Source organism: Mastigoproctus giganteus, chromosome 3 (genome assembly GCF_048544385.1).
Source record: "Mastigoproctus giganteus isolate SK-2022 chromosome 3, ASM4854438v1, whole genome shotgun sequence".
Lineage (NCBI taxonomy): Eukaryota > Metazoa > Arthropoda > Arachnida > Uropygi > Thelyphonidae > Mastigoproctus > Mastigoproctus giganteus.
The window spans coordinates 218,996,279-219,009,775 of record NC_143577.1 but is presented as its reverse complement, the minus strand read 5'-3'; the positions used below and the strand labels follow the sequence as shown (position 1 = coordinate 219,009,775).

The 13,497-nt window shown below is 36.1% G+C and overlaps 1 protein-coding gene across 2 annotated transcripts in view; it reads right to left on the bottom strand.

Annotated features, from left to right (window-relative positions):
* LOC150088728 (cytospin-A-like) overlaps positions 1-13,497 on the bottom strand; it is a 382,988-nt gene that overhangs the window by 16,413 nt on the left and 353,078 nt on the right. For both annotated transcript variants that reach the window (XM_090370880.1, XM_090370881.1), the window contains exon 13: positions 8,888-8,993. In XM_090370880.1, the coding sequence (XP_090227006.1) occupies positions 8,888-8,993 (106 nt within the window). The remainder of the gene's footprint in view (positions 1-8,887; positions 8,994-13,497) is intronic.

Here is a 13,497-nt window from a genome sequence, read left to right as displayed (position 1 = left end):
ATTTTTCTTTTCGATTGTTATATCGTATACTTATTTGGGTAAGATTAGATTTTTTTTTTTTTTTTCCCCCCTGGGTGCTGAGCTGATATGAATTTACCATGATGCATCTCAGCATCATTCATATCCATTTAAAATTAGATATAAACCACAAAACCCTTCCACAACCAAATTGACTGTTTTAAGATATGATAATAGGATACACAGAAAGCACCTACAGCAATAGCTAATTCTTCAAATGTCTCTGCTAGTCCAACAAAGCAGAGGAATACATAACTTTAAGTTCACAGTCATAATTATACAACACTCACAATTATACAACTCATGCAGAAGTAAAGTTCAACATAATGCATCCCACAGTGGGGCATGCATTTCAGAGAAAAATGAAAAACATTCCGGCTGTCCAAATTACTGTTTTATAGCAAAGTAAATGTTTATTTCCCCTTTATGGGTCTTTGTAGTTAGTAACACCATTTAGTTCCTATTCCATTTGTGTTTGTTGCTAGAACATTTTGTTTTAATATCTTAAGTTTTATTCACTAATTAACAAGTCAGAAAAGGCTGAAATGTTCAAATGATGTCTCCATGCATTAACTGCTATATAATTAAATGTAAAAGAGAACTTGCCGAATAAACCATATGCTTCCATATAAGAAGGTGCATTCGATTACACCCATAAAAAAAATCCATCCATTTTGAATCTTGTATTTTCAATTCTTATAAACCTTTCAAACCTTTATGACAAAAGTAAGTGACGTTTAGATATAACTCTTTTTGCTAATATTTGCCACCAAATATCATTTTCCTCCTGCACTACTGTTTTCATTCCTATTAAGCATGATGGCATTCACTCCTGTCTAATAAATGCTGGTTTCTGGTAAAACTTTGTAAGTGCTGCCTTGTAACCATATGTTCTTCCTTCTATCATAACTGAAAATCAAAAATTTATAATTTCAAGAAGTGTTTTATACAGATTATTCCATATAGTATTTTACACTGGAGTTTATATACAATTACATACTTCTCCACGTTCAGAAATCAGAATCCAGAAAATTTTAATAAAAATCCTTCTTTCAGAGGGAAAAGATCAGAATGGCATTCTGAAACGCTTTTTTCCCAACAGTAATATTAAGTACTTAATGTACATCATACAACAAAATGGAAAATTAAGGTCAGTATGAAATGCAATAAAACTTTTAAAATTATTTTCTTCATTTATATATTCTAAAAATATGATGTCCAAAAAAAAAATTATTAGAAAATTCCATTACTTTTCATCTGACATGAAATAACAATGTGATTTTCAACCATCACAAAGTATAACTCAAAAAGCAGTTTCCATGTACTTCACAGATCACTGGTTCAAAAGTAGTGTAACAGCAGACCATAAAACAAAATGGCTACCATTCAAGTAGCCACTTTGTGCAATGTGTTTTGTGGCTTGCTGCGAGAAATACACTGATTCAGGTTCAATGTAATAATCGACAGATGTTTATGAAGGATCTGCCAAGTGTTCCAACCATTTATGCACAGATGGAAAAGTTCAAGAAATCTGGAAGTTTACTGAACATCTGGATTGCATTCAATTGAATGCCCAAAAAAGTTAATTTGACACACTTCAAATTCCAAAATTAATAGTATGCAATGCTGCATATAATTTGATTATTTGCCTATAAAGTTCAAATGGTATAGTAGTTGTAACCAATAAACAGGCTAGTACATGAATTGTTTGCCACCACAAATGCTTATTTATTTACCTGCAGTTAAATGAAGAAGACAACAGTTTCCTACAAAAAGTGTGGTTTTCTGATGAAGCAATTTTTCATGTCTCAGGACATGTAAATTGGCACAACATTTACCTATGGGGTCTGGGTACTCAGTGCAGTGCATGACAGTCTGAAGACCAATGTGTGGCTTTATTATTAAAAAAAGTCAATTAGTGGAACAATCTATTTTGATCTTTTAGAGCATTGTGTACTTCCACAACTGGAGGAATAACAGCCAAATGTATTTTTTCAATAGGATGGGGTCCCCCTCATTGGTATTCTGCTGTACATAATTCTTGATGCCATATCGCCCAAATCACTGGATTGGTCAGGGTGGATCAAATGAATGGTCACTTCTGTCACCTGACATAACTCTGCTTGGTTTTTCTTGTGGGGTTGAGGATAAGGTATTCACAACAACAGTTCCTGATCTGTCACCATTAAAGAAGCAATGGTGACTAAAGCAATCGCTGCGATTTCACCTTAAATGCTAATCAATGCAAGGCAGGAGGTCAAATACAGATCTGACATTTTCAGAGCTACAAAGAGAGCAATGTTCAAGTTTACTGACATATATAATCTTTTGAGCTATTATTTGTAATTGTTAAAACAGTTAATGTACATATGTACTTGTTCAAAAGTTATATACTTTTCTAATAAAAAAGGTTTTTTCAGACACTATACTATTTTTATTTATTTATTAGTTTTATTCAATTACAAAGTACTGGCTGTTCAATTTTTCATTCTGGGATCTCTTCTTTTTATGAGGGAGGGAGCATTGTAAATATATCTAATGTGTAAAAAGGTCAAAATGATTAATTAATACTACTTCCAAAAATAAACTGAAGTTAAATGATAAAAGATAAATCTTTATCAAAAGAAATCCAGCATAAACATATGAAATAGCTGTCAAAACACAAAAAACAGAAGATGTATTTCTTTATTTGATGTCATGAGATTGGTTAACTACAGTTGTGACTGAAGAGGCTTTTAAAATTCTACCACTCTCAGAGATGATCTGAAAGCAGACCTTTCTAAATCAGTGAAAAGTGGCAAAACCACTACAGTGCCACAGTGAATGAACTGTTTCACATACGAAATGAAAAAAATTAGTTATTCCAATTTTATAACAATACTTACAGAAAATAAATAAATCCATAAGCAAGCTGCATGTTCCCAATATTTTTTTTCAAGAACAAATAACACTGATCAACAAATTTGCATCCGTGAATTAGGGTTAAATTTGAAAGTGTCTGCAATTCTGCCCAGACACGATAGGAGGGAGTATATGATGAGAGCCTTGTCAATCAATTCGGCCCTGGAAAAATTGTGCAAGGCTCAAGGGGTAGAATTTTTTTCAGCCTGGTATGTACATTTCTCACAGGAAACACTGCTTCTACAGGGATGTGATACACTTAAATAGAAAGGGTGCAAGAATATTTGCTGATGCTATCGAGGCAGTTAGGTGGGTCGAAAAACTGCTAGCTTGGGGGGGGGAGATACAAGGACTAATAGTTTAACAGTAGCCACAGGCAGAGGTGAAGGTGATTCTTGCACAACTTCTATTAGAATAAGTAGCAACCTGGAGCGAGGGGTGTTGGGGGTTTCAGGGACGGATGGCAGTCATCGTGAAATAGGTGGGTATATGGGATGTGTTAGGGTAACTAGAAATAGGAATATGTATGCTTGCATGTATACCAATGCTAGAAGTATAGAAAATAAATTTGATGAATTTGAAGTGTTGGTCAAGACATCAAAGGCAGATATTGTAGGGATAGCAGAGACGAGGTGTCACCCAGATATAAGGAATGCAGAACTGGAATTTGGGGAGTACAATGTGTACAGAAAGGATAGGAAGGGAGGAGGTATTATGCTGTTATTTAAGAAAAACATAGAATCAAAAGAAGTGCACCCAGTTGATATAGATGAACAGTGCACTGTTGAGTCAGTTTGGTGTGACAAAAGCACTGCAAAAGCAAAAATAAGAGTAGGAGTGTGTTATAGGCCTAATGACTTGAATGAGTACAATGAACAATTGTACAGAGAAATAGTGTGGGCTAGTAAATCAAAATGTCTTATAATGGGGGATTTTAACTTCCCAGATATTGACTGGAACTTGTGGGTTGGTCACTCACACACTAGTCAGACTTTTGTGGATTTATTGGATTATTGTTTTCTGCAGCAACATGTTCCAGAAGCAACCAGAGAGAGTAATACTCTTGATCTGGTTATCAGCAGTGATCATTCGTGTATTAAGAATTTGCAGTTAAAGGAACCACTAGGTGGCAGTGATCACAGTGTACTGATGTTGGATTTACTTAAAGATTTAATTACCATCAGGGGTAAAGGAAAGGGTTTTTGCTTCCATAAAGGTGAGTACAGTGGTCTCAGACAGTTTTTAAATTCTGTACAGTGGTCAACAGATGATGTTACCAACAGTAAATTCTAAGTGGGAAGCATTCAAGGAATTAATCGTGGATGCTACTAAAGGTTCCATATCTATTAAGAAATATTGTTCAAGGTTTAGGCCTAAATGGTTATCAAATGAACTAATGAGACTCTTAACAGAGAAGAAAAATGCATGGGATGCATATAAATTATCAAGCGACTCAGAAGCCTATGGCAGATATAAGCTAGTCTGTAATCAGGTCACAAAGGAGGTTAGGCAGGCGAAGGCAGATTACAAGAAATCCTTTGCAAAAGATGCTAAGAAAAACAGCAAGGATTTCTTTACTTATATAAACTCTAAAAGGAAGGGGGATGAATCTGATTGGTCCACTTGACATCGATGGTTCGACTGTTGATGATCCTGCTCAGATAGCAAACAAACTGAATGAGTATTTTGCATCTACATCCACACATGAGGAATTATTAAGGTTTAAAAATGGCAGAAGGTTATCAAATTGTAGCAGGATACTTAATGATTTTGTAATAACTGAAAGTAAAGTGGAGGAGAAATTGTTGAAGTTAAACATAAGAAAAGCACCTGGGCTGGTGGGATCTATCTAGTTACATTAAAGGAGGCGGCAAAGCAACTAAGCAAACCCTTACCCATAATTATGATAGCATCCTTGGACTCAGGGGAGGGTCCCATGGACTGGAGATGTGCAAATGTATCCCCAATTCACAAAGGGGAATCGAAGGGTGACACGAGTAATTACAGACCAGTTATTTTAACTTCTTTTCCGGGTAAAATAATGGAGTCACTGGTTAAAGATACATGATCATCTAGACAAGACTGCAGCAATAATTCAGACATAGCATGGGTTTGTTAAGGGAAAGTCTTGTCTGACAAATTTGATTGGTTATTATGATACAAAGGAACTTGATGCAAAAAATAATTTTGATATCATATATTTGGATTTCAGGAAAGCTTTTGACACTGTTGTGCATGGAAGACTATTGTACAAATTGGAGCAGAATGGTATTAAGGGTAAGTTGCTACAATGGATAAAAGGATGGTTGAGTGGGAGAAGACAGAGGGTGGTAATCAATGGGTACTACTCTTCGTGGACTAATGCTATTAGTGGAGTCCCACAGGGTTCGGTGTTGGGTCCACTGTTATTTTGTATATTTATCAATAATATTGATGAAGGTATATCAGGCTTAGTGTCGAAGTTTGCAGATGATACAAAGGTTGGCAGGGTTGTTAATGACAGTAATGGCAGTATGCTACTGCAACAGAATCTAGATAATTTGGGCAGATGGGCTAAGAAGTGGCAACTGAAGTTTAACCTTGACAAATGCAAAGTACTGCATATGGGTAGAAGTAACCCGAGAGAAAAGTACCAACTGTGTGGTACTACACTTAAGTTGGTAGAAAATTAAAAAGACCTGGGAGTAATTGTGCAGTCAGATATGAAGTTTTCTGAGCAATGCAGACAGGCTGCCAGGGCAGGTCATGGGGTTTTGTCAATGATATATAGGAATTTTGCTAGCAGGGAAAAGGAGGTGACTGTCCCTCTGTATAAGGCAATGGTCAGGCCATGCCTTGAGTACTGCGTACAGGTCTGGAGGCCTCATTTTAGGAAGGATGTCGATTTGCTTGAGCATGTACAGAGAAGGGCAACAAGATTGGTGAGGGGAATGAAGGGATCCTCTTACCAAGAGAGGCTTAAGTTCTGCAAATTGCAGTGGCTGGAGACTAGGCACCTGTCCAGTGATCTGATTGAGGTGTATAAGGCCTTGAATGGGTTGAGCACGCTGAATTCTGATGGGATCCTTCCACTTGTTCAGATTACGAACCTAAGAGGGCATAAATTCAAATTAAGGAAAGGCAGATGTAGAATAGATGTGCGGAAATTTACCTTTAGCCAGCGGGTGGTTAATTGCTGGAACAAACTTCCATCTGTCATTGTGGAAGTTGATAGGTTGAATAAATTTAAGAAGGAACTGGCATTTGGAGGGAATGGTGTGATTTTTTTTTTTTTTTTTTTTTTAGGCTGATGCTGCATAAGCTCATAGACTTGCTTTCTTGCATCACATGCCACTACTACTACTACAATTTTTTTTCGAACAAAGATGTCAGTACAATTTTCTATACCTTTTACATAGTTTTGCACACTGACTTCAAATATATTCAGTTTTTTCTACCATGTATAATTTTTCAAAATACATTTACATTTTTATTACTTTTATAGTTCAGATCCAATAGATTTTATACACATTAAATAATACTGTACACTATTGTAAAAATGTTATGCAGATGACTTACTTTGGTACACTTTGTCTGGAATGTCACAGTACAACATCAAGTAAAAGGTTGTTGTACCAACATAGATTCACTCCAGAAACCTCGGTAGTGATTTTCTATTAACTTCATATATTGATAATATTGTTCTCCTACCGGTCACTCACATTTCGTTTTGGTTGGGACTAAGGCTATAGTGCACCATGACCAAAGAGTTTTGGGAAATAAGTCTATATGCAAATGAAAGAAATAAAGTTTAAGTGACACGACATCCCATTTCTTTATATGTATCAAGCAGTTTCTGAACTCCATCGTTGTATTTGGGAGGCCTGTGGTTACCCAAAAAAATTTTTCCACAAAGCCATCTGAAAGCCTGCCACACATTGAGAAATTTTTCTAAACTATCTTCCTGCAGATCTCTGATTCGAGATACACAAAAATTCCCTCTTTTACCAAATTTCTCACTTAAGTAATGAAATCCTCTCAAATTCATCTTAGCCATTGCTTTCACAAAATTCTTCATTGAATCAAGTTTAAATGTAGAGAGGAGAGGTGAAAGAAAAATCTTCATTAAATCCACCAATGGAACATACTGAAAACTACTTGTTCCTAGCTCATATATGTTTCACTGAAGCCAGCCACAGCTGACGTAATGGTCTACTGTAAAACAGCTATCCCATAAGCAGGGGAAACAACATTTTGTAAACCCCTCCTTGCATGCAAATTAATAAAACAGTTACTTTGAGATCACTGCAGATATTCCACTGATGAGTGCTGTACTGAATTGCAGTTGCATAGCAGTAATAGACTTTTTACTGCAGAGAACATCACCAAAATTTGGTTTCTTTTGGAATAGTAAGAAACTTTGACATTGTCCTTAACCAAGTGTTTGTGCTTTAGTCTTGAGGCAAGAAGTTCAGCTTTTTCTTTAGAGAGGGCTAGATCTCTAATGAGGTCATTCAACTGATCTTAGGTAAAACAGCTCCAATTCCAATATCTCCTCATTGGATATACTCAGGATTCTCAGGTCACTGCCAATCACACCTTTAATACATCCCATTTCATCTTCTAAATAATCTAGTACACACAGTAGAGATACCAGAACTGGCATACTGTCAATCATGAGGTATTGCTTTCATCACTGAATTCAACTTCAGATAAACAATTTTGTGCTTATTCTTCACTGGTAACCCAGTTACATTCACATTACAAAAGTAAAAACCACCATCATGGTCTTTTCGCTCCTTCTATATCATGAGAATGGCAAACAACACACTTTTTCCTTTTGTTCAACCAGTCACGTAATTCATTTGAACAAGTGGTACAAATACCATGTGGTGCCCATACTTCATTCTATTCACCTAGAGGATAGCCAAAGTATAATGTAAATTTTTCAAATATCTGTAATTTAATTAGGAAAGAACAACATGCAGATAGAATTTGCTGAGGTGATTTTTATACTTTTAAGGTATGACAATGTGTTTCAGTAATTCACTGGTCCTTACCTTAAAACAATTTATAATAAAATAATTAAATTATGAAATGACAAAAGATATAGATATATCCAAACAATTACAATTACATAAATATAAATATAGAGCAATAATAACAAATAAATAATAATTATATTCATATAGGTTGGGTGAAGAGGTATCTGAGTGGTATAATCAGTCTCATCACAAAAACTATAATACAGGAAAATTGAAAACAGATTTGGAATCAAAGCTCTATCAAGTCAATTCCTTTTTTTTTTTTTTTTTTTTTTTAATGAAAAATATTTGTTGACCAGCTTAATTAGGAAAATTAATTAAAAACATTTGAAAAACTTCTTTACACTTTTGAAAAACTAGGCAAGTATTCATGGGCAAAAATGAATCATAAAAAGTATGGAATGCCACTAACGTCTAATAAACTCAACCAAACCAAACCTATAATGAGCAAGCAACCTTAGCAGATCATGTACTCCATAGAGACTGTGGGCTTAAAAGATTTAAAAAAATCTATTACCAAATTTGTGGTCTTAGTTCTGATCTTAGCAGATGTGAAAAACATAATGCAAACTTGACTGAAATCCAGAAGAAAAGTAAACTTTTTTGTAAAACCATAAAAGACACATGATTTTTGAAAATCAACAGAAAACTGGAAAATAACATAATTGCTAGACCTGCAGTTATATTAAAATAAATTTACCATCTGTTAATAAATAACAAACCAGGACTCTTGATTGAAAAAAAAACATAGCTCACTGAAAGAACATATTTCTTTAAATAAAATCTACCATAACAACAAACTGCTGCATACAATTTCAACTGATAGCCATCGTTTGTTACTAAAATATATTTCAGCAATTTCACACTATCTTTTAGAAAAGTAATTAGATTTCTCAATAAAGGTAATTAAGTTTTCTCAATGGCAAAAATATTTAAATTAATACCTTATATCCCACTGTTTTATTCTGACACCACTTGAGAAGTGCATTTCGCTTAGAGCCACCTCCTTTCACTAGAGTAGACAAAGGATCTTTTTTCTCAACCATATCCCTAAAATATAAAGATAACTGCAGAATTAAGAATGTACCAAGTAAGAACACCAAACTGTTATCTTTCAAAAAAAATACGAGGTAAAATTTACAAATAATGGAAAAACTGGAAAAAGAGATGTTGTTGTTTGTTGGATTTATTGGTGCAAGGGCTACTAAGACCATAATGCACCTATTTCAATCTTATTTGGTACATGATTGTTATATTAAATAAAAGGATTCAGATCAGGTGATATTTGTTTATCATTTTGAGGAAGGTAAAAACATCTTTAATATCTTGTCGGTCTCCAAGAATCTGTTGTAAGGTAAGTTTATTAGAAGAATATAGATGTGAAGAGAAAGCTGTTTTTCGTTCTCTCAGATATAATGGACATTCAATGATCAAGTGGTTTACTGTGAGTTGAGTTTGACAGTTGCTGCATAGTGGAGGGTCATCCTGAGTGAGTAAATAACTATGAGTTAGGTGAGTATGTCCTATTCGAATTCTAGCAAGTACTACTTCTTCCTTTCTATTGCCTCTTAGGCTTGATAGCCACTTCTTGTGATCGTTTTTAATCTGAAAAAGCTTATTGCTTTTTTCTCCCTGCCAAATGGATAGCCATTTTTTTCTAACATTGCTATGTATGATGTGTTTTAAATCTGTATAAGGTATCTGCATGTCTGATTTTATGTGACTGTCGTTCTTGGCTGCAAGATCCGCTTATTCATTTCCTCTGATTCCAGAGTGCCCAGGTATCCAACAGAAAATTAATTTTTGCCTGTTTGCAAGAAGCTGCACTAACTTGGTTTGAATTTGTTGTAGAAACGGATGACTGGAAGGAAATTTACACTGAAGAGCAGATACAGCGCTTAAGAAATCGGTGTAGATAATAGTTTGAGGATATAATGACTGTTTTACATTGTCTAGAGCCATCAGGATAGCATACAGTTCTGTGGTTAAATACTGTACTCCAAAGGGAGCTGCTGGGATATTGTAATGTTTGGTAGAACTGCAGCTGCTCCAACTTTACTATCTGTCTTGGAACCATCAGTGTAAATTTGGGTAAAACTAGAGAACTGAAAAGAGTGAGTTGCATGGATCTGCTGAATACTGAAATTTGGAAGTGCATTCTTTCTCCATTGTTGGAAATGTTGGTCAACATTGGCCAAGGGTATTTGCCATGGTGGCATAGCCGTGCTAATATCTAGAATTATGTCATTCATATTTAGTTCCCAGCATGTAGTTATGCTTTGTAATCTAATGCCACATGGTTTATTCTGCAAAGGTTTATTTTGCTACAAATTATGCCATTTTGGGGTGAATAAATACTGCTTTATAGGATGATGTGGGTAACTTCTGATTTTTGCTGCATAACTTAATAACAGAGCTTGCCGACGAAGAAATAGAGGTGGTTCGTGTGCTTCCGTATAGAGACTCTGAACTGGCGATGTACGAAAAGCTCCCAGTGCAATTCGGAGGGCATTGTGATGTACTGGGTCGAGCCATTTTAATACACTTTCTCTAGCTGAGGCATATGCAGGTGACCCATAGTCTAGTTTGGATCTTATGAGTGACCGGTATAAGTGCAGCAGCATGTAACGATCTGCACCCCATGACATAGCGGAAATTGCCCTGAGGAGATTCAGCTTCTTTAGACAGGTTGTACGAATATGCTTAATATGCTCTAAGAAACTAAGTTTTTTATCCAGAATTAGTCCAAGAAAGCTAATACTCTGTTGAAAAGAAATTGGATGAGAATCAAGATGTAAATCGGGATCTGGATGTAAATTTCGTTTACGGCAAAAATGAATTGCTGTTGTTTTTTGTTTTGAAAGTCTGTATCCATTATTTTTGGCCCGCTGAACAAGCTTGTTAATTGTACCTTGAAGCTGCCTTTCAATGAAACGCATGTTTTGTGAGTGGCTTGAGATTGCCAGATAGTCGGCATACAGATAAGTTTGCTCTCCGAATTGCACTGGGAGCTTTTCGTACATCGCCACTTCAGAGTCTCTATACGGAAGCACATGAACCACCCCTATTTCTTCGTCGGCAAGCTCTGTTATTAAGTTATGCAGCAAAAATCAGAAGTTTCCCACATCATCCTATAAAGCAGTATTTATTCACCCCAAAATGGCATAATTTCATAATGGAATTAATCCTGAGAGAGAAGAGCGTGGCACTAAGCACAGAACCCTAAGGGACCCCCTCTTCTTGCACAAATGTTTGCGAGAGAGCAGAGTGAAATCGTACCTGAAAGGTCCTATTGCTCAAAAAGTTCTGGATAAATTTTGGAAGATGACCATGAATACCGGATTCATAGAGATCGTGAAGAATTCCATACCGCCAAGTTGTATCAAAAGCTTTTTCGATGTCAAGACATATCATCACTAGGTGTTCATTCCTGAGAAATGCATTTCGGATGTTTCCTTCAGCTTTGACCATAAGGTCAAGTGTTGATCTAGTTCTTCGAAATCCATATTGATTTTGACTTAGAATGCATTCAGTCTCTAGGAGCCATGTCAACCTGGCATTAATTATTTTTTCTAATGCTTTTCCTATACAACTACTTAACGCTATCGGTCGGTAATTTGCTGGATCTGAATGGTACTTTCCTGGTTTTGGGAAAGCTAATACAATAGAATGACGCCAACTGGTAGAACAGTAGTCTTCGCCAAAGATTCTATTATACAGTTTTAGCAGAGCAGAAAGGGATTCTTCACTCAAGTGATATATCATGGCATAGTACACTCCATCAGGGCCAGCAGCACTATTTTTGGATCTTGCAAGTGTGCTACATAACTCTGCCATGGTAAGGGGTACATTATATGGATGCTGTCGTGAATTACTGAAATTGAGATTATATTTTTCTGCTTGTACTTTATGTGCCTGGAAACTTGGCTCAAATGCGGTTACAGCGGAGATTTTTTCAAAGGTTTCACCTAATGTATTAGAAATATCGAGAGGATTGCAGATTTCTTTGCCTTCTAGATATATTATCGGAGTGGTTATAGGTGGATATTTTCCATTAATTCTTCGAACTTTAGTCCAAACAGTTCTGATATTTGTGGTCCTGTTTATAGAGGAGGCATATTTAGACCATGTCTCTTTTTTGCTTATTCATTGTATGTGACGAGATTTAGCTCTAGCTTTTTTGAACTGTATGAGATTAGCTGTGGTTGGGTATTTACGAAATAAGTTCCAGTATCTATTCTTCTCTTTTTTCGCATTGCTACAGGCTTCATTCCACCATATTTTTGGGTGGGAGTGAGTTTTCATGGATGATCTGGGTATACTGGTTTCTGCAGCTGATATCATTTGCTGAGTTATGTAAGTTACGGCAGAGTCAATGGTGAGGGTCTCAATAGTCTGAATATCTAGATGTGCCAGCTCTTGATATTTCTTCCAGTTAGCTTTGTCGAATTTCCAAACAGTTTTTATCTCAGTTTGAGGAGGAGAGTTAGCCGATAGTGTACATATTACTGGAAAGTGGTCACTATTTCGCAGGTTATCAGTGACTGTCCAATCAATAAGAGGAAGGAGGTTTGGCGAGCATATTGAAAGATCAATTGCAGAAGTTGACCTTGAGGAAAGATGCACGTACGTGTGAGTCCCATTGTTTAATAATGTTAAGTTGTGCCTTTCAAGAAATTTTTCAATTAACTGACCTCTCTTATCAAGGTGCGAGGAACCCCATAGGGGTGATGCCCATTCCAGTCACCCAAGATACAGAAAGGTGGTTGCAGCTGGGTAACTAAATCATTCAAATCTGCTAGAGAGTATGAATAGTTTGGCGAAAGGTATATGGAAACAACTGTTACTGCTATCTTAACCATAACTCTAGCAGCAATTGCTTCTAAAGTTGTTTGCAGTGGGACTGGTCTGAAAGGAGTTCTGGAGTTTACTAGCAATGCTACACCTCCATGTGCTGTATTAGAGTCGTTCCTATCCTTTCTAAGCATTATATGATGTTTTATGCTCATCGTTATTTTAGGGGTCAGGTTTGTTTCCTGTAGACAAAGAACAGCAGGCTTATATTCGATAATTAAGTCATAAACATCGTCTAAGTTAGCTCGGAGTCCGCGACAATTCCATTGAATGATTCTATGCATTATTGAGGTTTATCGGGTGTGTCTGCTTGCTTACGGGATGTGGTCTGTTTGCGCCTGTCTAGTCTTTTTTCCCTTTTTGAGAAATTTGGTCTAGTGACGTTCATGTCCTCGTCCTCCTCTTCTGCATGAAGTTCAAGAAGTGGATCATCTCTGTGTGAATTTCTATCCATGTCCATGGTATCAGTACTGGTTTTTTGATTATTTCTTTCAGAGCTTGTTTGATTAACTGGCTGTTGTACAGAATTTTTATCTGGAGGTATTGTCAATGGTGTATTTACCGAATGAGTTGATTGCTGTTGGGTAGGCTGTTCTTTTAGTGTAGAGAGGACTGACCTGGCCCAATCAGAAATTGGGATGCTTGGCGGAACTGAACAATTTGTTTGTACTGTTATGGATCGTTGCTTTTTTACAACTGA